We start from the raw sequence: 25,917 nt of genomic DNA, 5'->3' as shown, positions 1-25,917 counted from the left end.
CAGCTAACCCCCCGCCCGCTGGTTTCCTGGTGGTGTGGGGTGACTGCATTGGGAAATTCCTTTGACAAGCGGCGAACAGCGCGCCGCCGGGAAACACGCGGCTAAGGGACTGGAGAATCCTGCCCATGGTGTTAACCCAGATCACTGGGAGACAACACTGTACACTGTCCTCCGATCTTAAATCCAACTGTTCACCAATACAAAGAATGTAAGTTAATAGCTGCTGAAGGAAAATTTAATAACAGAGACAGTGTAATGTTGGAGTTTGGTCATGAAGACAGGATGTATTTTTATGCTATAATTACAACCAATTTTACATTTAATAGTATTTCATTTGAAATTTCTAACTTGTGTTACTCAGTGGACACTATTTAGCCAATTTTAAATTCTGAGGGTGCAAATCAATACAACCCAGGTCACAGTGATTTTTACATTCTGTGGTGTACCTTACCTTTGTGTTGCGACCGTGAACTCCAAATTTTCCTGCTCCCCAGAAAGGTGACTTGTGTCAAAAATTACGCTGAATTCATACTACAGGGATAAAAAAAAGTATTTGGAAGTGAACAAATGAACCAATGGAATCTTATCTATCTTCCAGGGTGTTATGATGACCAAAAGTGCCGAGTGCTCCACTCACTCATCTCTGCTGATGTTTTGCAATGCAAGATAGACACTGAGCTACATCCACCATCCAGTTACCCCAGGCATTTTAATGAACTGTCGCTGTTAACCTTTATCCTAAGACCAAGGCAGCTCTGTCAAACAACCTATAGTTTTATCTAATCTAATGCATTCCTGGGCCCCAAATTCCACAGAAGGCATAAACAACACATGCAAGGCCTTCAGTGGGGTACATCCCGTAATAGTGGCTCTTAAGATGGAGACCTGTGAGTTCAAAGCATAATGATAAACAAAAAGTGTTTTTTTTAAATCAGTTTTATACAAAGAAAATAAATCTGGATGAAATAAAGAGAAATCGAAGGGGGAAAGTTTCAATGCCCTCAATAATTCAAAAATCTCTGATAAACACATATCAAACATCACACATATACTGTCCCATGGGACATCATTGTATAAACCTCCTGCTGATAAATCACCAATGAATCTGACCAAAGAACAGTCAGGTTGTTTTGTTTCTAATTCATTTCCAGGATGTGGGCATCGTTGGTTGGGTTAGCATTTATTGCCTCTGCCAAACTTCCCTCCATTTCAGAGGGCATTTGAGAGTCAACCACATTTCTGTGGGTCGGGAGTCACCTCTCGGCCAGGCCAGGCCATGGAAGGGCGACATATTTCTTTTCCTAAAGGAGATTATTGAACCAGATGGGTTTCTTGGCCATAGTTTCATGCCTTTTAATTGCAGTCTTTAATTGAATTCAAATTTCATCATCTTCCGTGGTAGGATTTGAACCCAGGTCCCCAGAGCATTACCCTGGGCTGTGGATTGCTAGTCCAGTGATAATATCACTACCCTACTACCTCTCCTTTGGTGCAGAATCTGTCACCTGGAAAGATGGCATGATAGAGATGAGGTTGTGGAAAAATCCCCAGTATAATTGTTATCTAGCTCCTGTTGGTGCGTTTGAATTTCCAGGTCGCCCCAGCTGAAGAGGAAAGGGGATGTTTGACAGGACTGGAGAAGGTTAACAGGCAGCAGAGGGCAAGGGGGAGGAGGTGGTTCAAAAGATGAAGGTAGAAAAAGGGATGAAAAAAAAAAACAATATTTGAGGTAATGCAGACCATTGGAGAAAACCGGAGGATCACGATCATAGAATCTCTTCATGCAGAAGGAGGCTATTCGGGCCATCAAATCTGCACCGACCCTCTGAAAGAGCACTCTACCCAGGCCCATTTCCCCATTCTATCGCCATAACCCAACCGACACAATTTTGGACACCAAGGTGTAATTTAGCATGGTAAACCCAACTAACCTGTATACCCTTGGACTGTGGGAGGAAACCCACGCAGACATGGTGAGAATGTGAATGTGCAAACTCCACACAGACTGTCACTCAAGGTTGGAATTGAACCCAGGTCCTTGACGCTATGCGGCAGCAGCGCTAATCACTGTGCCACCGTGCCACCCTGCATGTGACATGCTGACCCCTGCAGCTGATCCTTTTGTGTTCTCCTATCGAGGGAGAGAAGGGTTTCTCGACTTCAGAAATATTATCTAAAATGTTGCAGGGTTTTTCCTGCTTTACTCTTTTCCATTTTTTGCCTGTTCCTTTGTGTGAGAACTGTAAATTGACCAACACAGGAGCATAAAATCTCAGCCAATCAATTTGGACCTCAGATAAACAATAATAAGCCGAAAGCCAAATTTCCAACTGAGCCGGACCCGTCTTCCTTACCAGATTTTATATAAAAATAGCTCAGTGCTTTCTTTATTTTAAACTGCACAGAGAAATTGCACTTATTTTCCTCTCCTCACTTTGCAGCAGCCGTTTCCAAAGGGAAATGTAATCACAACACCATTAATCATAAGACCAGCTGCACAATCCTTGACCCTTCATGAATGTGATCTACAAGGAACTTAATTACCAATGCAAGTGTGATTCAGGATATGTACTTAATATAGAAATTTCCAAGCGTACGTCCTGAAGAAAATATCAGCAAGACTCGGCATTCAGCAGATTGTGAGAGAAGCAGGAAGAAGGAAAAACCTACTTGACCTCATCCTCACGATCTACCTGTCGCCGATGCATCTGTGCATGACAGTATTGGTAGGAACGACTACCACACAGTCCTTGTGGAGCCAAAGCCCTGTAGTCATGCTGTGCACATTCTCCGATACTTTGTGTGACACGGCCACTGTGCTTAATGGAAAGGCAGCTCACAATTGGGCACCTATTAGGTGCTGTGGGATCTCAGCTGCAGCACAATTGACTCCACTAAATCTGTAATCTTGTGTCCCAGAATATTCCTCACTTTACCATTGCTGTCGAGCCAGGGTTCAAAACCTGGGTAGCCTAACAATAAGTTACCGAAGTGGTGAAGCTACAACACAGGACTATATGCCTGTTTAACACTGAAAGGAGCATTCAATGGGCGGCACGGTGGCACAGCGGTTAGCACTGCTGCCTCACAATGTCAGTGACCCTGGTTTAATTCCAGCCTTGGGTCACAGTCTATGTGGAGTTTGTGCATTCTCCTCGTGTCTGTGTGGGTTTCCTCCAGGTACTCCGGTTTCCTCTCGCAGTCGAAAGACGTGGGGCGTGATTCTCCCAGCCCCGCGCCGGGCCGGAGAATCGCCGCAACCTTGCCACACCGACCCGATGCCGGCGCGCGATTATCCGAGGTGCAGAGAATCAGCGCCACTTGCGGCGGCGCGTTTGCGAGGTGCTGGTCGCGGGCCGCTGTATGAGGCCGGGCCGCCGATTCTCTGGCCCGGATGGGCTGAGCGGCAGCAGGGAAAAAGCAGAGTCCCGCCAGCGCCGTCCACACCTGGTCGCTGCCGGCGGGAACTCTGCGCGAAGGGTCGGGGGCGGCCTGTGGGGGGGGGGGGGGAGTGGGGCTCCGTCCTCAGGGGGGGCCTCCAATGGGGTCTGGCCCGCGATCGGGGCCCACCGATCGGCGGTCCGGCCTCTCCCCCCCGGGCCTACTTTGTTGCGCGTCCGTCCCCAGAACCCCCGCGCCATGTTGCGTTGGGGCCGGCTCATTCCGTAAACCCACCGCGCATGCGCGGGTTGGCGCCGCCCCCAGTGTGCGCCAGGAAGTGGGGCTGGTGCGGCATGAACCGCTCCAGCGCTGTGCTGCCCCCTGTGGGGGCCAGAATCGCTAGTGCCCGCGCCCATTTCGCGCTGTCGTGAAAGGCGACGGCGTTCACGATGGACTGGACACTCTGTCCCGCGATCGGAGAATCGCGCCCGTCCAGTCCAAAAGGTTAGGTGGGGTTACTGGACTATGGAGATAGAGTGGGTGCCTGATCCTAGGTAGGGTGGCTCTTTCAGAGGGTCGGTGCAGACTTGATGGGCCAAATGGCCTCCTTGTGCACTGTAGAGATTCTATGAATACACAAGAGCTTCGTTAATTTTCGAATGTCGTCCATTGCACTTAATTATAATGCATGAAATTGTCCAACCATTAGTTCTCGATACACATTCACATCACAAAATGTCCCGGAGTGTTAAATTACAAAATATCACCGCAAGTATCTTTTCATTTATCCTACAATGAGTTGTCGGAAGGTACCGTGGGCAGCACGGTAGCATTGTGGATAGCACAATTGCTTCACAGCTCCAGGGTCCCGGGTTCGATTCCGGCTTGGGTCACTGTCTGTGCGGAGTCTGCACATCCTCCCCGTGTGTGCGTGGGTTTCCTCCGGGTGCTCCGGCTTCCTCCCACAGTCCAAAGATGTGCAGGTTAGGTGGATTGGCCATGATAAATTGCCCTTAGTGTCCAAAATTGCCCTTAGTGTTGGATGGGGTTACTGGGTTATGGGGATATGGTGGAGGTGTTGACCTTGGGTAAGGTGCTCTTTCCAAGAGCCGGTGCAGACTCGATGGGCCGAATGGCCTCCTTCTGCACTGTAAATTCTATGATGTTGGAAAAATAATGGCAAGTGTTTGGTTAAAATGTTAATGAAGCCTATAAATCAGACCGATGATCAAACAGCACATGAAGCAAGGTACTGCTGTGGAATGGAACTGATCAGAGTTGTAATTAACTACTGTAATCTTATACAGGTAACCTGAGGTTTAGTGGGGTTCAGATGGAAATGTGACCTCTAGTTCACGTATTGTGGCTTTTGGGGGCATTCGTGGGGTCCATGCTAGCTGTGTGGAGAAATATGAATTGCTGTGCATTTTGTGTTTTCTGATAACTACTTATTAAAAAGTACGCACCTACAAACACTTCCTGTCAACATTTCCATTCTAAATTCCTGTTTACACATTTACACTGGAAACTGCCTATGTAAACATCTCACGCTTTAGGTAGACCCTCCCACCAGCATTGGTATGGCAATGCCTAATTTCTGACCTGAAATTAGGCCTAAACTGAAGTCCCTGTGCACCAAATATACTTTTCTGCTGCAGTGGTTAGCACTGCTGCCTCAAGGTGCCGAGGACTTGGGTTCGATCCCGGCTCCGGGTCACTGTCCGTGTGGAGTTTGCACATTCTCCCCGTGTCTGCATGGGTCTCAGTCCCACAACCCAAAGATGTGCAGGGTAGGTGGATTGGCCATGCTAAATTGCCCCTTAATTGGGAAAAAAATATAATGATATATTTTTCTGCTTCCCAAATTAACGCAAATTGTACTACTTCATGTTAAATAATAATACAGGTTGAATGTCCCTTATCCAAAATGCTTGGGGCCAGGAGTGCATCTGATTTCTGAATTTTTAGGATTTTGGAGTATACTGTGCAAGTGCGGCACGCATTGGGAACTGTGCATGTGCAGTGGGAACTGTGCATGTGCGGCACGTTGGGAACTGCGCATGTACGGAACGTTGGGAACTGCGCATGTGCGGTGTGTGTTGGGAACTGCACATGGGCGGAACATTGGGAACTGTGCATGTGCGGGACATTGGGAACTGCGCATGTGCGACATCCGATGGGAACTGCACATGGGCGGAACATTGGGAACTGCACATGGGCGGAACATTAGGAACTGTGCATGTGCAGAATGTTGGAACTGCGCATGTGCGGCAAGCGTTGGGAACTGCACATGGGCGGAACATTGGGAACCGCGCATGTGCGGAACATTGGGAACTGCGCATGTGTGGCAAGCGTTGGGAACTGCACATGGGTGGAACATTGGGAACTGCGCATGTGCGGAACATTGGGAACTGTGCATGTGTGGCAAGCGTTGGGAACTGCACATGAGTGGAACATTGGGAACTGCGCATGTGCGATACGCTTGAAAGAAAGTATGGATTTTGGAATTGTTTCGTTTTTGGAATTTTGGATAAGGGATACTCAACCTGTATTGTAAAGTATTGTACATAAAATTAAGATAGAAGACAGAATTTCATAGCCTCTCTGACTGCTCTCTAATCTAATTTCACCTGTGTACCATACTTGGGATTCACTCTATGTATCCCACATCACAGATCAATGGCACCTATGAGTATGATGCATAGTATGTATTTCCTGAAACACATTCTTTTCCCACCGTCACATTCAGGTCTATTTTTGCTTCTAAACCTAAACTGTACACTATCTTCCACCAGATGGTCTCAAGGAGTGTCAGTCAGAGAGGAGTGTGAGGGGGAAGAAATCAGTGAAGTCAGGTTCCACTCACCCCATCCTCGTCTCCTTGTACTTACACATGGTGGACAGCCTTCTTTCTGCACTGTAGGGATTCTATGATTCAATGATAGCCTCAATGACATTGTAGCTAATATGTTACTGGCCTCTTCTAGAGCATTACCCACCCGACAGCCAGCTGGACTTGTCAATCAGGCAGGATTCCATGTGGGGATTTGTTCAAAAAAACGTGCATGCAGTGGAGTTAAATCTTCACAGCATTTGTGAATTTCTGGGTTTTCTCCCCACTACTCGAAAACCCTATCCCAGTAAACGTCACGGGCAAAGTGCTTTGGGATGCTGTAAAAGATTTCTTGCTCAGTTTTTTTTTAAAACAACATTGATTTTTGTCCCAGACTTTCACCCAGAAAAAATTACATCATTAATGCATTTATTTCTATTTCATCTGAACTTAACTTTTTAAAAAGAAACTTAATATAATGCATGCAAAAATAAGTAATAATACTTACACCTCATCAGGCAGCCTTGTGAATCAAATATAATGTTTATCTCCTTAATAAATATAAATCAACACAGCCTTATGAATCAAACAACACATTTAGGCGTTTCATCCTGTACTAAATTGCTGCATTTTGTTGAAAGCTGAGCTAACTTGTATTAGAAGTCACCACTGTTAGTAAATAAGGGCTTCTGATTAAATGTTGAATTCTAATGTATTAATTAAAGGGACAAATCATTTAAAAGTTAAATCAAAGTATCATGATCGTGCCTGGAATCTTATCTCTTGAGACAGGAATTCAAATCGGAGTCTTGATTGGCATCCAGAGTTAGCTTCCCTAATAGAAGGTGAATGCCACTGAGCGCAGGAAAATATTATTAGTGGAAAGCAGGAATGAGGGAAAAGTGTAGACAAATTATGTGGAATTTTGAGAGAATTAGGGAAATGTGTTGCAGCGCATTCCCTCAGAGTATTAATAAATCTGCAGTTTTCATGGATCAAGTGATTTGTACTCATTCCATGTTCACGTATGTTTTTAATGAATATGCTTCCGTCATATCTCAGCGAAGCCAGACTAGCAAATGTCTTAATTTCTGGAGGATAGTCAGGTTGGGAGGGAGAAATGTACCAGCAAGAAATTCACAATAAGCCACTGGACCTCTCTTACCTAACAAAGCAAACCTCCTGCAGAAAGACAGACTATGACCTTGGTGTCTAAGAGAGTCCCAGAGGACAAATTAAATTGGAACAACCAAAACAGAAATGTTCTGTGATTGAAAAGAAAGGACAAAAAAAAGAAGAGTCCAGCACAGGGTTAACCTGTTTAAAGTGGAGCTGTGCTGTCAGCATTGTGAAGGCAAAGGAAATCAATGCACAGGGACAATGACTAGCCAGTCAAAGCTTTAGAGAAATTAATCAGAACAGGCTGTTACTGTACCATCTGGTGTAAATATAATAGACTCAGCACTCTACCTTGGACTGCGACCTCATGAAAGGAAATCCCACGCTGCATTTCAGGAAGTCCAACTCCATCAGTTCACAGGAAGTGCCCTTTTCTTCCTGAAATGATGGGCAGGGTAAGAAATTACCAATCATTACTGGAAACCGAGTTCCAAACAATAGTCAATAAAAGTTACGGAACACCAACTCTCTCTTCAGCAGTTATTTAATTCCTGGATAAATTGAACAGTAATTAAAGGACTAAAAGGAAATGTATATGAATTCATTACATTCTAACTTTAAAAACAAATCTTTGCAATTTAGGTAAAAACATTCGGGACAATACGTCAGTCCAGTTCTCAGAATATCTGTTAATCCTGCAGTCTCATCAGTGAATGTTTTTATACATTCCCATAGAACCGAGATCACTGAGAAGCTGAACTCCTTTCTGCTTTACACCTCATCAGGCAGCTCTGTTTGCTTCAGCAACAATTGTAATTTCTAATAAATGGAATGGGTGCTAATGCTGGCAGGAAGCTCACTGGCATCACCAAGGCAGACGGGCAAAGTAAGTTGAAATCCAAGACCAATCACAGAGAGGGCAGCAACTGAATCACATGGGACAGAGTTAGGCGTTGATGTGTAAAGTTAAAATAACCTAAAATGCTAGAAATGTACAGCAGCTGGGGCTAACAGAGTTAATATTTCAGGCCAATTCTTTTATTTCCTCACACTTGGTACTATTTTACCTCTACATCAGAGGTTTGTAGGTTCAAAGCACATTCCAGTACTTGAACAGATAATCTAAACTTGACCATCAAGTGAAATACTAACGGTGTACTGCATTGTCAGAGATAGAAACATGGATATGTAGGAAATAGGTGCAGGAGTAGGCCATTCGACCCTTCGAGCCTGCACCACCATTCAATATGATCGTGGCTGATCATGCAAATTCAGTATGCCACTCTCGCTTTCTCGCCATTCTCTTTGATCCCTTTAGCCACAAGGGCCATGTCCAGCTCCCTCTTGAATATATCCAACAAATTGGCCCCAAAAGCTTTCTTTTTTTTTTATAAATATTTTATTGAAAATGTTTGGTCAACCATGACAGTACATTGTGTATCCTTTACACAATAATATAACAGTATAAATAACAATGACCTGTTTTATAAACAAAGAATAAATAATATATAACAAAAACGAAAACTAAAACTAAAACTAAATGGCAACTGCCTTGTCTCAGATAAACACTCTCCAAAAATATGATTTAACAGTCCAATATACAATTATTTATAGCAACGACCTATACATATTATACATATATATTAACAACCCTGAGAGTCCTTCTGGTTCCTCCCCCACCCCCACCCCCCCCCCCACCCCCTGGGCTGCTGCTGCTGCCTTCTTCTTTTCCATTCCCTCTATCGTTATGTGAGGTATTCGACGAACGGTTGCCACCGCCTGGTGAACCCTTGAGCCTTAGGTCGAACTTAATCCGTTCCAGCTTTATAAACCCTGCCATGTCATTTATCCAGGTCTCCACCCCCGGGGGCTTGGCTTCCTTCCACATCAACAGTATCCTGCGCCGGGCTACTAGGGACGCAAAGGCCAAAACATCGGCCTCTCTCGCCTCCTGCACTCCCGGCTCTTGTGCAACCCCAAATATAGCCAACCCCCAGCTTGGTTCGACCTGGACCCCCACCACCTTTGCCACCCCCACCCAGAACCCCTGTAGTGCCGGGCATGACCAGAACATGCGGGTGTGATTCGCTGGGCTTCTCGAGCATCTCGCACACCTATCCTCTACCCCGAAAAATTTACTGAGCCGTGCTCCAGTCATATGCACCCTGTGTAACACCTTAAATTGAATCAGGCTTAGCCTGGCACATGAGGACGATGAGTTTACCCTACTTAGGGCATCCGCCCACAGCCCCTCCTCAATCTCCTCCCCCAGCTCTTCTTCCCATTTCCCTTTCAGCTCATCTACCATAATCTCCCCCTCGTCCCTCATTTCCCTATATATATCTGACACCTTACCGTCCCCCACCCATGTCTTTGAGATCACTCTGTCCTGCACCTCATGTGTCGGGAGCTGCGGGAATTCCCTCACCTGTTGCCTCGCAAAAGCCCTCAGTTGCATATATCGGAATGCATTCCCTTGGGGCAACCCATATTTCTCGGTCAGCGCTCCCAGACTTGCGAACTTCCCATCCACAGACAGATCTTTCAGTTGCGTTACTCCTGCTCTTTGCCATATTCCAAATCCCCCATCCATTCTCCCCGGGGCAAACCTATGGTTATTTCTTATCGGGGACCCCACCAAGGCTCCCGTCTTTCCCCTATGCCGTCTCCACTGTCCCCAAATTTTCAAAGTCGCCACCACCACCGGGCTGGTGGTGTATTTCTTCGGTGAGAACGGCAATGGGGCCGTCACCATAGCTTGTAGGCTAGCCCCCTACATGACGCCCTCTCCAATCTCTTCCACGCCGCTCCCTCCTCTTCTCCCATCCACTTACTCATCATTGAGATATTGGCGGCCCAGTAGTACTAACTTAGGCTCGGTAGTGCCAGCCCCCCCCCCTATCCCTACTACGCTGTAAGAATCCCTTCCTCACTCTCGGGGTCTTCCCGGCCCACACAAAAGTCATGATACTCTTTTCGATCCTTTTGAAAAAAGCCTTCATGATCACCATCGGGAGGCACTGAAACACAGAGGAATCTCGGGAGGACTACCATTTTAACCGCCTGCACCCTCCCTGCCAGTGACAGGGATACCATGTCCCATCTCTTGAAGTCCTCCTCCATTTGTTCCACCAATCGCGTTAAATTTAACCTATGCAATGTACCCCAATTCTTGGCTATCTGGATCCCCAAGTACCGAAAGTCCCTTGTTACCTTCCTCAGCGGAAAGTCCTCTATTTCTCTGCTCTGCTCCCCTGGATGCACCACAAACAACTCACTTTTCCCCATGTTCAGTTTATATCCTGAGAATTCTCCAAACTCCCAAAGTGTCCGCATTATCTCTGGCATCCCCTCCGCCGGGTCCGCTACATATAACAACAAATCATCCGCATACAGAGATACCCGGTGTTCTTCTCCTCCTCTAAGTACTCCCCTCCACTTCCTGGAACCCCTCAATGCTATTGCCAGGGGCTCAATCGCCAGTGCAAACAATAATGGGGACAGAGGGCATCCCTGCCTTGTCCCTCTATGGAGCCGAAAGTATGCAGATCCCCGTCCATTCGTGACCACACTCGCCACTGGGGCCCTATACAACAGCTGCACACATCCAACATACTCATCTCCAAAACCAAATCTCCTCAGCACCTCCCACAAATAATCCCACTCCACTCTATCAAATGCTTTCTCGGCATCCATCGCCACCACTATCTCCGCTTCCCCCTCTGGTGGGGGCATCATCATTACCCCTGGCAGCCTCCGTATATTCGTATTCAGCTGTCTCCCCTTCACAAACCCAGTTTGGTCCTCATGGACCACCCTCGGGACACAATCCTCTATCCTCATTGCCATTACCTTGGCCAGAATCTTAGCGTCTACATTTAGGAGGGAAATAGGTCTATAGGACCCGCATTGCAGCGGGTCCTTTTCCTTCTTCAGGAGAAGCGATATCGTTGCCTCAGACAGAGTCGGGGGCAGCTGTCCCCTTTCCTTTGCCTCATTAAAGGTCCTCATCAGTAGCGGGGCGAGCAAGTCCACATATTTCCTGTAAAATTCAACTGGGAATCCATCCGGTCCCGGAGCCTTCCCCGCCTGCATGCTCCTAATTCCTTTCACTACTTCCTCTATTTCAATCTGTGCTCCCAGTCCCACCCTTTCCTGCTCCTCCACCTTGGGAAATTCCAACCGGTCCAGAAAGCCCATCATTCTCTCCCTCCCATCCGGGGGTTGAGCTTCGTATAATTTTTTATAAAATGCCTTGAACACTCCATTCACTCTCTCCGCTCCCCGCTCCATCTCTCCTTCCTCATCCCTCACTCCCCCTATTTCCCTCACTGCTCCCCTTTTCCTTAATTGGTGGGCCAGCAACCTGCTCGCCTTCTCCCCATATTCATACTGTACACCCTGTGCCTTCCTCCACTGTGCCTCTGCAGTACCCGTTGTCAGCAAGTCAAATTCTACGTGTAGCCTTTGCCTTTCCCTGTACAGTCCCTCCTCCGGTGCCTCCGCATATTGCCTGTCCACCCTCAGAAGTTCTTGCAGCAACCGCTCCCGTTCCCTACTCTCCTGCTTTCCTTTATGTGCCCTTATTGATATCAGCTCCCCTCTAACCACTGCCTTCAGCGCCTCCCAGACCTCCCCATTATCATTGAGTTCCAAGTACTTTTCAATGCACCCCCTCACCCTTAGACACCCCCCCCTCATCTGCCATTAGTCCCATGTCCATTCTCCAGGGTGGGCGCCCTTCTGTTTCCTCCCCTATCTCCAAGTCCACCCAATGTGGAGCGTGATCTGAAATGGCTCTAGCCGTATACTCCGTTCCCCTCGCCTTCGGGATCAACGCCCTTCCCAAAACAAAAAAGTCTATTCGCGAATAGACTTTGTGGACATAGGAGAAAAATGAAAACTCCTTACTCCTAGGTCTGCTAAATCTCCACGGGTCTACTCCTCCCATCTGCTCCATAAAATCTTTAAGCACCTTGGCTGCTGCCGGCCTCCTTCCAGTCCTGGACCTCGACCTGTCCAGCCCTGGTTCCAACACCGTATTGAAATCTCCCCCCATTACCAACTTTCCCACCTCTAGGTCCGGGATGCGTCCTAGCATACGCTCATAAAATTGGCATCATCCCAGTTCGGGGCATATTCGTTTACCAAAACCACCGTCTACCCCTGTAGTTTGCCACTCACCATCACGTATCTGCCCCCGCTATCCGCCACTATAGTCTTTGCCTCAAACATTACCCGCTTCCCCACTAATATAGCCACCCCCCTGTTTTTCGCATCTAGCCCCGAAGGGAACACCTGCCCCACCCAACCTTTGCGTAGTCTCACCTGGTCTATCAGTTTCAAGTGCGTTTCCTGTAACATAACCACGTCTGCCTTAAGTTTCTTAAGGTGTGCGAGTACCCGTGCCCTCTTTATCGGCCCGTTCAGCCCTCTCACGTTCCACGTGATCAGCCGTGTTGGGGGGATTTTTACCCCCCCCCTTGTCGATTAGCCATCCCCTTTTTCCAGCTCCTCACCCGGTTCCCACGCAGCTGTGTCCCCCCCAGGCGGTGCCCCCCCGCCCATCCCACCCCATACCAGCTCCCCCCTCTCCCCAGCAGCAGCAGCCCAATAATTCCCCCCTCCCACCCCGCTAGGACCCCCACTAGCGTAGTTACACCCCCCATGTTGCTCCCAGAAGTCAGCAAACTCTGGCCGACCTCGGCTTCCCCCCGTGACCTCGGCTCGCACCGTGCGACGCCCCCTCCTTCCTGCTTCCCTATTCCCGCCATGATTATCATAGCGTGGGAACAAAGCCCGCGCTTCCCCCTTGGCCCCGCCCCCAATGGCCAACGCCCCATCTCTTCCACCTCCTTTCCTCCCCCCACCACCTCCTGTGGAAGAGAGAAAAGTTACCACATCGCTGGATTAATAACATAAAACTCCTCTTTCCCCCCTTTTTACCCCCCTCTTCGCCCCCCATACTCGCCCCACCACTTTGTTTCAAACGTTCTTTTTTTAATAACCCGCTCATTCCAATTTTTCTTCCACGATAAAAGTCCACGCCTCATCCGCCGTCTCAAAGTAGTGGTGCCTCCCTTGATATGTGACCCACAGTCTTGCCGGTTGCAGCATTCCGAATTTTATCTTCTTTTTGTGAAGCACCGCCTTGGCCCGATTAAAGCTCGCCCTCCTTCTCGCCACCTCCGCACTCCAGTCTTGGTATACGCGGATCACCGCGTTCTCCCACTTACTGCTCCGAGTTTTCTTTGCCCATCTAAGGACCATCTCTCTATCCTTAAAACGGAGGAATCTCACCACTATGGCTCTAGGAATTTCTCCTGCTCTCGGTCCTCGCGCCATCACTCGGTATGCTCCCTCCACCTCCAGCGGAGCCGCCGGGGCCTCCGCTCCCATTAACTAGTGCAGCATCGTGCTCACATATGCCCCAACGTCCGCTCCCTCCGCACCTTCAGGAAGACCAAGAATCCTTAGGTTGTTCCTCCTCGCGTTGTTCTCCAGCGCCTCCAGCCTTTCCACACATCGTTTATGGTGTGCCTCGTGCATCTCCGTCTTCACCACCAGGCCCTGTATGTCGTCCTCATTCTCGGCAGCCTTTGTCTTCACGACCCTAAGCTCCCGCTCCTGGGTCTTTTGCTCCTCCTTTAGCCCTTCGATCGCCTGTAATATCGGGGCCAACAGCTCCTTCTTCATTTCCTTTTTGAGTTCTTCCACGCAGCGTTTCAAAAACTTGTGTTGTTCAGGGCCCCATGTTAAACTGCCACCTTCCGTCGCCATCTTGGTTTTTGCTTGCCTTCCTTGCCGCTGCTCTAAAGGATCCACCGCAATCCGGACACCTTCCTCTCCTTTTTTCATCCGTATCCAGGGGGGATTCCCTTCTGGTTCACCGCACAGTACTTTTAGCCGTTAAAATTGCCGTTGGGGCTCTTATTAAGAGCCCAAAAGTCCGTTCCACCGGGAGCTGCCGAAACGTGCGACTCAGCTGGTCATCGCCGCACCCGGAAGTCCCCCAACAGCTTTCTGTGGTCGAGAATTCCACAACTTTACAACTCTCTGAGAGAAGAAGTTCTTTCTCATCTCAATCCTGAATGGCTTACCCCTTATTCTTACGCTGTGACCCATAGTTCTGGACTTCCCCAACTTCGGGAACATTCTTCCAGCATCTAGCCTGTCCAGTCCCAATAGGGTTTTGTGTGTTTCTATTAGATCCCCTCTCAATCTTCGAAACTATAGTGAGTACAAGCCCAGTGAATCCAGTCTTTCTTCACGTCAGTCGAGCCATCCCGGGAATTAGTCTGGTGAACCTTCGCTGGACACCCTCAGTAGCAAAAATGTTTTTCCTCAAACTAGGAGGCCAAAACTGCGCACAATACTCAAGGTGTGGCCTCACCAAGGCCCTGTATAACTGCAGCAAGACATCCCTACTCCTATACTCAAATCCTCTCGCTATGAAGGCCAGCATGCCATTAGCTTTCCTCACCACCTGCTGTACCTGCATGCCAACCTTCAGCGACTGTTCCACCATCACACCCAGGTCTCGTTGCACTTCCCCTTTTCCTAAACTGCCATCATTCAGATAATATTCTGCCCTGTGCCACCATAGTGGATAACTTCACATTTACCCACATTATATTGCATTTGCATAGTATTTGCCCACTCAGCCAACCTGTCCAAGTCACGCTGCAGCCTCTTTGCGTCCTCCTCACAGCACACACTGCCACCCAGTGTAGTGTTATCTGCAAATTTGGAGATATTGCATGCAATTCCTTCATCCAAATCATTAGTGTATATTGTGAACTGCTGGGGTCCCAGCACTGAATCCTGCTGGTACCCCACTAGTCACTGCCTGCCACTCTGAAAAGGACCCGTTTATTTCCACTCTCTGCTTCCTGTCTGCCAACCAGTTCTCTATCCATGTCAATACATTACCCCCAATACCATGAACTTTAATTTTGCTTACTCTCTTGTGTGGGACCTGGTGAAAAGCCTTTTGACGGTCCAGATATAGAACATCCACTGGTTCACCCTTGTCCAAATGGCTGTGTTTGCGGACAAGTCGTTACGCCAAGCTCCTACTTCTCTGCTCACGCAGTTGTAAAAGATCCCATGACACTGTTCAAGGAACAACAGCACAGTTTTCTTGGTGTCCTGGCCAACGTTTATGCCTCAACTCACAACAGGAGAAACAAATTAACTCATTCATCTGGTCTGTGGTTGTGAAATTCTGCCCTGTTGAAATTGTTTGCTGAGTTTGCCTACATAATAACAATGACAACTTTTCACAAAGGAATTCAGTGACTGCGAACCACTTTGTGATATCCCATTGATGTGAAAGGTGCTATCTTAATTCAAGTTACTTTATTTCTTTGGTAGTTTACAATGTTAACAAACGGTGATACTGCCTATTGCTCAACCAAATGTTCTATGCCTTGGATATGGCTGAGAGAGGATTTAGCGGGTCTGAAATGTAAACAGTTTTAAAGCAGATTGATGATAGTGACCAGCTGCTTGTCTGCTGGTATGACCCCTTCTGCCTGGGAATTTTTAAACAGCATCAAAAGTGGAACTAACACTTAGAAGCACAGGCTCCTCTGCTCAAAGCAAGACATTGCTACAAATGCACTGCAATGCTATTTTGCAACAAAGGGAAAAGCATTTTTCCTATAAACGTTGGCTCAATAAAGTAGCTAGCCAGCTGGTCTGTGCTGTACATGTATCTCAGAAGGGTAATGCACTGACTCTGTGGTGGGAGCAGAGAATAGCCAGCCAATTTGGCGGCTGAGTTTAACTTTCAGCTACTGTGGCAAATGGGTGGTTGTGGATCAGCTGATCATTTTCTAGCCTCCTGATTTCATTTCCATTTCCAAACAAATTGAAAATCAGGCAGGTTAATTAATGGAGGGTCGATTCACAATTGTCTGTTTTCTGCTCCTGCAGTCTCACCGACCCACTCCATATGGCCCATTCTTAATTACTATGGGAAGATGACATTTCTCAGACTGTATTAAAGGTGCAGTGGTATTGTCTGTGGGGGGGGGGGGGGGGCGGGTTGGAGGGAGGAAGGTGGGGTGACGTAATCCAGGTCAAGAGATGCTTACGGTTTGATTTGAACCGTATGGAGTACTCCTGTCCCTCCTGGCTCAGAAACCGAAAATAAAATAATAAGACTTAAAATTCCTATGATTCAAGTCAGGCCTGTGAAGGAAGCTACCATTACTCCTCTGTTCAGGCCTCCATCTATAATTACAGATCGTGTCCTGATGACATTGTCTGATCCGATCAGCATGTTTAACGAAGGTCCTATTTTCACCATATAGGTCGCGGTTCAAAGGTCACGCTGCGCCCGAAAAGCAGCTCGAGGCGGCACAGCATGGCCGATAAAAACCAAGCGATCCCGCTCCTGGGATCTATATGGCTCCCAATGCCTAGCGAGATCTAATGTGATGTAAATCCCGCCCATTGTGGGCGGGATCATTTTTTAGCAAATCTGGTGATTCCAGCGAGACAGCGAAATCTATCTTCAAGACTGCCTGTCAGCAGAGATTTCTTGCCTGTAATTCAAAGTAGAAATCTGTTCTTTCCTCACTCTATCCAAAGGCAGCTGAGGTCAAACGTTGTCCCTTCCCTCTCCCAATTGGGGACCAGCTAAGATCTATTGATTCATGCACCCATTGGGGTTTGACTGCAAACATTCCTTATCTGTAGATCTTCACATCTCATTTCACAGTTTGTTTATTTATTAAGATATCTTGGGGGATAATCTCTCTTCACCTCCACATCCCTTTCTATTTCTATAGCTGAAAAGCATAAACAGACCCAATGAAATGTCACTAAGCACGGTGGCCAGATTTATTACTGAGGCAGGGAACTTTCTTGACTTGGCAGATATCCCTCAGTTCATAGGGCTCTTTATATTCAGTTTTCGATCTGGAAAGGTTGGGGTAGGATTGAATCAGGCCCACCAGCCTCGGAGACAGATGATAGGTGACCATGAGGACAGGCAAGTGCTGAGATGGGGGCCGGCCTTGCTCTATTCTCTGGGACTTTCAGTTGTTTTAGATAGTTAAACCCTTTAGCCCTCACACACTCACATACCGCCATGGCTCCTCATACCACCTCCAGCCTAACTCATGCCACCTCCAGACTGAGTCACAGTCATCAGGAGCCTTCTAACAATCTAATACAGCTCTCATTCACACACCAGGTAGTAAAAATGCCACACAAAAAACCCATTCAAAGTTTCTAAATCTCCTCAGGTGGTTAATAAAAACAAACCAACTTCTATCTAGGCCACTTTTCAAAGACAGCTAATCCTTTCATAGCCCATTTGGAGGGTCAATCAAACGTTTGTGTGTTCATTTATGGGAAGTGGATGTCACTGGTTAGGCCAGCATATATTGCCCACCCCTAGTTGCCCTTCAGAAGGTGGTGGTGATCTGCCTTCTTGAACCACTGCAGCCCTGAGGTGTAGGTACATCCACAGTGCTGTTAAAGAGGGAGTTCGAGCATTTTGACCCAAGAACAGTGGAGGAACGGCGCTATATTTCTAAGTCAGAGTGCAGAGTGACTTGGAGGGAACCCTCCAGATGGTGTGGTTCCCAGGTATCTGCTGCTCTTGACCTTCCAGATGGTAGTGGTCATGGATTTGTAAGGTGCTGCCTCAGGACTGTGAACTCAGAACACCAGTTAGATAATTTAACTTTTGAAACTCAGTCAAGCATTCATAATGGCATAATAACAGTCCTTGTGGAAATATCAACAAAACCTCTATTATAGGGTGGCAGTGGTTAGCACTGTCGCTTCACAGCTCCAGGGTCCCAGGTTCGATTCCTGGCTTGGGCCACAGTCTGTGCGAAGTCTGCACGTCCTCCCCTTGTCTGCGTGGGTTTCCTCCGAGTGCTCCAGTTTCCTCCCACAGTCCAAAGATGTGTAGGTTAGGTGGATTGGCCATGATAAATTGACATTAGTGCCCAAACAAAAGGTTAGGTGGGGTTACGGGGTAGGGTGGAGGCGTGGGCTTGAGTTGGGTGATCTTTCCGAGGGCCGGTGCAGGCTCGATGGGCCGAATGGCCTCCTTGTGCACTTTAAATTCTATGATTTTATGAAATTGCTCGACCAGACGGTAATGATTTTTTTCTAACCTACGGCAGATGGCTTGTCAATAAAAGGAATCCAGCAGAAGATAAGATAATTTATTAACTCTCACTGACAGCTTCAGACACTTTTTTCATGTTTAAAGAATGGGGGATTGAAACAAACCTCATATCATGATACTGAAACAGTTCGTTATGCCCTTCATGAGCAGTTACAGCTACTCCATCAATTCATGACTCCCATATTGCAGTCTAAGGCTCCTGCAACAGCAGAAATGGAGTCTGTTTGAACTCAACACTATGTTCAAATGGTCCTGCTGAGTTCGGGGTTCCCACCCCCGTCCCCCTGCCAGCAAAAATGGGCCGCAGTCTTCCTGTGTCACAAAAATCTGGCTCCAGATGTTTCAGTGATGCCTGTTATTAGCTCTCAGAGAAAGTTGATCAGTGAGCACTGATAATGGAAACAGCTGTGACTGCTTGATGTCGGAACGCTTGGCTTAACACCCACATGTGGAAAACGTGCCACAAGTAAAAGAGGCTTCATACAATTCAGTGCAGCAACTTGATTAGCTGAAATGACAGCATTAAAGGCTCAATAAGAACACATCTCAAGGAGTAGAATTCTCCAAATGTTCTCCCTTCCTCACTGCTTTTACTGCAACCCATTTAAATTCAGCTTGCAACAGCTTTTAAGACATGACCTCTGCCTTGGTACTGGCTGTTCATTTTCTTGCATATTCCATGATCTCAGAGGTAAATGCTGTCTGTCTGCCCTCTCTTCTCATTATGCTAACAACACTTCCATCTACAAGTTTATGAATGGTCAGTCCTAAAGGTAGCATTTTTTTATTTGATTTTTTTTCAGTCTACAATGAGTGAAGATTAAACTCCAAACATTATATAGAACTGCTGTGTTTCGTTTAGCACCATTTAAAAACTTGTTGTAATGGCTGTTCCTGCACAGGAAATGTCAGTGCTCCATTCCCTTTCCTTTACTCGAAACAAAAGCTTTGGTTATTTGGGGAAGAAACGTCATTGCTTATACAGTAGAAAGTTAAGCATATTGCAATTGCTATAAAAAATATGAATTACAGATCCATAAGGAATTTGGTATGTTGTATAATATTAGTATGGCTAAACATAAGGCAACATTAAAAGACATTTCTCCTTTGTTCCTTCCAAGTGTTTTTCTAAAATGTGGATACTGTTACCGGAAGTCCTTCCAATTGGGCATTACACAATGATTTGAAAAGTCCGAGCTGTGCCCATTGTTGCCTTTGGAATTATACAGATCAGCAGTGAGGTAGTGTCCCTGTAAGGCATTAAAATACTTCCCTCACCCATTCTTACCCTCACTCTCTGCACAGGTGAAAGGTTCCACAGACAGACTAAATGCATCTAATGCTAAATGGTGAGCAACTTAGAGACTATAATGAACAGATTTAGTCACTGACAAAGTATCAGTCTTTATCTATGAGTACCAGATGGTATCTACCCATTTTAATCTTTTCTATCAGAAAGTAATTAAGCCGTATCAGAAAGGGGTATATGAGCAGACTGTCTCGTTCTCCATTGAGACAACAGATATTCCTTTTTTATCACTGTTGGGGGGGATGCCTTGTTTTCCCGACATGACTGATTGACAAGTAAGACTTGCTATCCACAGTAACAGACCAAAGCATAACTTTTTGATTCTCTAGGAGGCAGCTTAAAATGGTTTTATATTTCTGTTGAAGTGCCAGCATTGACTTAGTCGTAACACTCTTGTTTTTCAGTCAGACGAGTGTGTGGTCAAGCCCCATACAAGAGGTTTCACTGCATAATCTGAGCTGCAACAGTGCAATACCGAAGGCGTGCTGTTGTGTCAGAGGTGCAGTCTTTTGGATGAGACCAGAAGCTAAGATTTGTATGAGTAGACATAATAGATTCCACGGGATTATTTGATAAAGAGCAATGGGGTTCTTCTCGTGGACTGTAAAGTATTGGTCCAGCATCCAACATCATTAAAACAGACGATCTGGTCATTTATCTCATTGCTGTTTGTAGAGCCTTGCAGTGCACAAGTTGGCTTCCATGTTTCCTATGTAACAAAAGTGAATAACAAAAAACAAAGAACAAAGAAAATTACAGCACAGGAACAGGCCCTTCTGCCCTCCCAGCCTGCGCCGATCCAGATCCTTTATCTAAACCTGTCACCTATTTTCCAAGCATCTACTTCACTCTGTTCACCGCCCGTTCATATATCTGTCTAGATGCATCTTAAATGATGCTATTGTGCCCGCCTCTACTACCGCCGCTGGCAAAGCGTTCCAGGCACCCACCACCCTCTGCGTAAAAAACTTTCAACCCACTCACCTTGAAATCGTGACCCCTTGTAATTGACACCCCCACTCTTGGAAAAAGCTTGTTGCTATCCACCCTGTCCATACCTCTCATAATTTTGTAGACCTCAATCAGGTCCCCCCTCAACCTCTGTCTTTCCAATGAAAACAATCCTAATCTACTCAACCTTTCTTCATAGCTAGCACCCTCCATACCAGGCAACATCCTGGTGAACCTCCTCTGCACCCTCTCTAAAGCATCCACATCCTTCTGGTAATGTGGCGACCAGAACTGCACGCAATATTCCAAATGTAGCCTAACCAAAGTCCTATACAACTGTAACATGACCTGCCGACTCTTGTACTCAATACCCCGTCCGATGAAGGCAAGCATGCTGGATGCCTTCTTGACCACTCTATCGACCTGCGTTGCCACCTTCAGGGTACAATGGACCTGAACTCATGATCTCTCTGTACATCAATTTTCCCCAGGACTCTTCCACTGACCGTATAGTCCGCTCTTGAATTAGATCTTCCAGAATGGATCACCTCGCATTTGCCTGGGTTGAACTCCATCTGCCATTTCTCTGCCCAACTCTCCAATCTATTTATATTTTTCTGTATTCTCTGACAGTCCTCCTCGCTATCTGCAACTCCACCAATCTTAGTATCATCTGCAAACTTGCTAATCAGGCCACCTATACCTTCGTCTAGATCATTTATATATATCACAAACAACAGTGGTCCGAGCACGGATCCCTGTGGAACACCACTAGTCACCTTTCTCCATTTTGAGACACTCACTTCCACCACTACTCTCTGTCTCCTGTTGCCCAGCCAGTTGTTTGTCCATCTAGCTAGTACACCCTGAACCCCATACGACTTCATTCTTTCCATCAACCTGCCATGGGAAACTTTATCAAACGCCTTACTGAAGTCCATGTATATGACATCTACAGCCCTTCCCTCATCAATTAACGTTGTCACTTCCTCAAAGAATTCTATTATGTTTGTAAGACATGACCTTCCCTGCACAAAACCATGCTGCCGATCACTGATAAGTCTATTTTCTTCCAAATGTGAAAGATCCTATCCCTCAGTATCTTCTCCAACAGTTTGCCTACCACGGACGTCAAGCTCACAGGTCTATAATTCCCTGGATTATCCCTGCTACCCTTCTTAAACAAAGGGAGAACATTAGCAATTCTCCAGTCCTCCGGGACCTCACCCGTGCTCAAGGATGCTGCAAAGATATCTGTTAAGGCCCCAGCTATTTCTTCCCTCAGTAACCTGGGATAGATCCCATCCGGACCTGGGGACTTGTCCACCTTAATGCCTTTTAGAATACCCAAAACTTTCCCCTTCCTTATGCTGACTTGACCTTGAGTATTTAAACATCCATCCTTAGCCTCAACATCCGTCATGTCCCTCTCCTTGGTGAATACCGATGCAAAGTACTCATTAAGAATCTCACCCATTTCCTCTGACTCCACACATAAATTCCTTCTTTTGTCTTTGAGTGGGCCAATCCTTTCTCTAGTTACCCTCTTGCTCCTTATATACGAATAACAGGCTTTGGGATTTTCCTTAACCCTGTTAGCCAAAGATATTTCATGACCCTTTTTAGCCCTCTTTATTGCGCATTTGAGATTTGTCCTACTTTCCCGATATTCCTCCAAAGCTTCATCAGATTTAAGTCGCCTAGATCTTATGTATGCTTCCTTTTTCATCTTAGCTAGTCTCACAATTCCACCCGTCATCCATGGTTCCCTAATCTTGCCATTTCTATCCCTCATTTTCACAGGGACATGTCTGTCCTGCACTCTAATCAACCTTTCCTTAAAAGACTCCCACATTTCAAATGTGGATTAACCCTTAAAGAGCTGCTCCCATTCCACATTCCCTAGCTCCTGCTGAATTTTGTTTTACTTGGCCTTTCCCCAATTTAGCACTCTTTCTTTCGGACCACTCTCGTCTTTGTCCATGAGTATTCTAAAACTTGCGGAATTGTGATCGCTATTCCCAAAGTAATCACCGACTGAAACTTCAACTACCTGGCCGGGATCATTCCCCAATACCAGGTCCAGTATGGCCCCTTCCCGAGTTGGACTATTTACATACTGCTCTAAAAACTCTCCTGGATGCTCCTTACAAATTCTGCACCATCTACGCCTCCAACACTACATGAGTCCCATTCAATGCTGGGGAAGTTAAAATCTCCATCATGACCACCCTATTACTCCTACATTTTTCTATAATCTGTCTACATATTTGTACCTCTACTTCACGCTCGCTTTTGGGAGGCCTGTAATGAAGTCCCAACAATGTTACTGCACCCTTCCTATTTCTTAACTCTACCCATATTTCCTCAGTCCTCGAATCCTCCATCCTGCCCCCCTTAATAGCTGTGATATCATCTCTGACCAGTAATGCAACTCCTCCACCCCTTTTACCTCCCTCTCTATCCCTCCTGAAGTATCTATACCCTGGGATATTTAGTTGCCAGTCTTGCCCTTCCCTCAACCAAGTCTCCGTAATACCAATAACAGCATATTCCCAGGTACTAATCCAAGCCCTAAGTTCATCTGCCTTACCTGCTACACTTCTCGCATTGAAACAAATGCACCTCAGACCACCTGTCCCTTTGCGTTTATCATTTCTTCCCTGTCTACTCTTCCCCTTCGTCACATTGAGTTTATTATCCAGTACCTTACTGGCTTTAGTTGCTGCCTCTTTACTGACCTCTAACTTCCTAATCTGGTTCCCATCTCCCTGCCACATTAGTTTAAAACCTCCCCAACAGTGTTAGCAAAAGCACCCCCTATGACATTGGTTCCAGTCCTGCCCAGGTGTAGACCATCCGATTTGTAATGGTCCCACCGCCCCCAGAACCGGTTCCAATGTCCCAAAAATCTGAACCCCCTCCCTCCTGCACCATCTCGCAAGCCACGTATTCATTCTGACTATTCTTGAATTTCTACTTGGACTGTCTCGTGGCACTGGTAGCAATCCTGAGATTACTACCTTTGAGGTCCTACTTTTTAAACTTATCTCCTAACTCCATAAATTCTGATTGTAGGATCTCATACCGTTTTTTACCTATATCGTTGGTGCCTATATGCACCACGACAACTGGCTGTTCACCCTCCCCCTTCAATATGTCCTGCAGCCGATCTGAGACATCCCTGACCCATGCACCCAGGAGGCAATATATCATTCGGGAGTCTCGTTTTCGACCACAGAAACGCCGGTCTACTCCCCTTACGATTGAATCCCCGATGACTATAGCCCTGCCAGTCTTTTTCCCGCCCTTCTGTGCAGCAGAGACAGCCATGGTGCCATGAGCCTGGCTACTACTGCCTTCCCCTGATGAGTCATTTCCCCCAACAGTATCCAAAACGGTATACCTGTTTTGGAGGGAGGTGACCGCAGGGGACACCTGTACTGCCTTCCTGCTCTTTCTCTGCCTTTTGGTCACCCATTCCCTGTCTCCCTCACCAACCCTAATCTGCAGTGTGACCAACTCACTGAACGTGCCATCCACGACCTCCTCAGCATCGCGGATGCTCCAAAGTGAGTCCATCACTTTGGAAATAGAGAGGAAAAACATTTAACTCTTGGATGTGCTGGAATTTCAAAGGTATAAATGTAAATTCTTTAATTCTTTATTTTTCTTTTGCCCTCCTAGAAGTCTATTTAACCTGTCAGACAGGTGAGTGGGATTTCTGTGGGCTTTTCCAATCGCCTGCTGTAACTTCAGTGGAGATCACCGAAAACCATGGAGAAATCATCCTTTTTGCTCCATTTGCTTAGAGTTTGCATCATGATACAGCAAAATATTGGGAAACCTCTGCAGCAATTCAAGCTGAGTATATTGACAGTAGAGTCAGGTAATTATCCCCAAAGTAGGTAGTAAAATTGTAATGCAATGTTCAAGCAAAGGTAAAAAGAATGGCATTTCTCAATGCCTCAACCAGAGTGTTCAGTGTTTGACATTATTTTGTGCACTCCAAGAATACTGGAGGAGAACATCCTCAGGGTTTTGTCGATCTCCCACTACAACTAGTGGCTGCTATTAGCCATTTATACTGTTTCTGGGCAATTCCACCAAAGTTACAGCAGTAGCTTTGATGAAACACCAAAAGGTAAACACTGATGTTACTTTGATAAGCCAATTATAAAGTATTGTTACACTGCAACAGCAGTGTCTGATTCCCAATGTAGAAAGTCGTGCACAACCTACCACAGGCAGTGTCACTAAGATCGGCATCCCGAAAGCACTGCTCTCAACATTTCCGGCTGCCAGTCTTTCGAAGTCCTTGGCCTTTGGTTAACTGTGGAGCACCCCATCCATTGGGGACCTGGCTCCACCAGAATTTAAGTGTCCGCACTGGGTTCTTCTCATCACTCCAGGGAGGCATTGATACATTGCTGCATGAGAATCAGGGTCTGGGATTTGGTATCCAGTCGGACAACATTCAGGAAGCAAGCTCCCACCACTTGAGTTCCATGCAGGCTGAAACATAACTAACTGTGAAAAATCAAGGTCCATCAAGTTCCAATAAGAATGATATTGAGACTTATTCATTTTGGTTTCATGTCATCCACTTCAAAAGTTTTACACAGCTCCATATGTTTAAATGGTTTGCGACCAATCAGGCTTTTTTTCATCAGAAATGACATTCCTAACATTTCCCCGATAGTGACAGCTTGGAGAGAGAAAACTGAACTGAAGTTTGCAAAGACCCAAGTACCTTGTTGGATCATCCTTGGCGTTAGAAACTTGCTGAGTATTTCTGTGACTCACTGGCCAAATGAAAGGTTCCTCTAATCATTGAGCAGAGCTCTGCCTTTCTCTGATTGCAAGTGAAGCAGTGAGCTAGATTCTGCATTTCTATGAAAGCACCTGTAGTAGGAATGGAGCAATATTGCACTTCTTCAGAATAAAGGCAGCAGTTTAAACAAATGTTCATCAACAGTTTCTTTTATATCTACCTTAGGTTGCGACTCTCATCATGCAAGTCTCTTGTCAGAAAACGTTAAAGTCGATGGACTTAGGCGGAAGTTCCTTGACATCCAATAGCATTATCATTGCTGAATCTCCCATTATCAATATCCTCTGAGTTACCATTGGCAAGAAATTGAACAGGACTAGCCATATAAATGC

General features: G+C 46.4%; 1 protein-coding gene across 1 annotated transcript in view; it reads right to left on the bottom strand.

Annotated features, from left to right (window-relative positions):
* itga9 (integrin, alpha 9) overlaps positions 1-25,917 on the bottom strand; it is a 936,771-nt gene that overhangs the window by 266,755 nt on the left and 644,099 nt on the right. Inside the window, exons 19-20 of the mRNA XM_072467362.1 lie at positions 7,685-7,771; positions 452-531 (exon numbers count right to left, since the gene is read on the bottom strand). Of these exons, the coding sequence (XP_072323463.1) occupies positions 452-531; positions 7,685-7,771 (167 nt within the window). The remainder of the gene's footprint in view (positions 1-451; positions 532-7,684; positions 7,772-25,917) is intronic.

This window comes from Scyliorhinus torazame, chromosome 11 (genome assembly GCF_047496885.1).
Source record: "Scyliorhinus torazame isolate Kashiwa2021f chromosome 11, sScyTor2.1, whole genome shotgun sequence".
Taxonomy (NCBI): Eukaryota; Metazoa; Chordata; class Chondrichthyes; order Carcharhiniformes; family Scyliorhinidae; genus Scyliorhinus; species Scyliorhinus torazame.
This window is presented reverse-complemented; position numbering and strand designations above follow the sequence as displayed.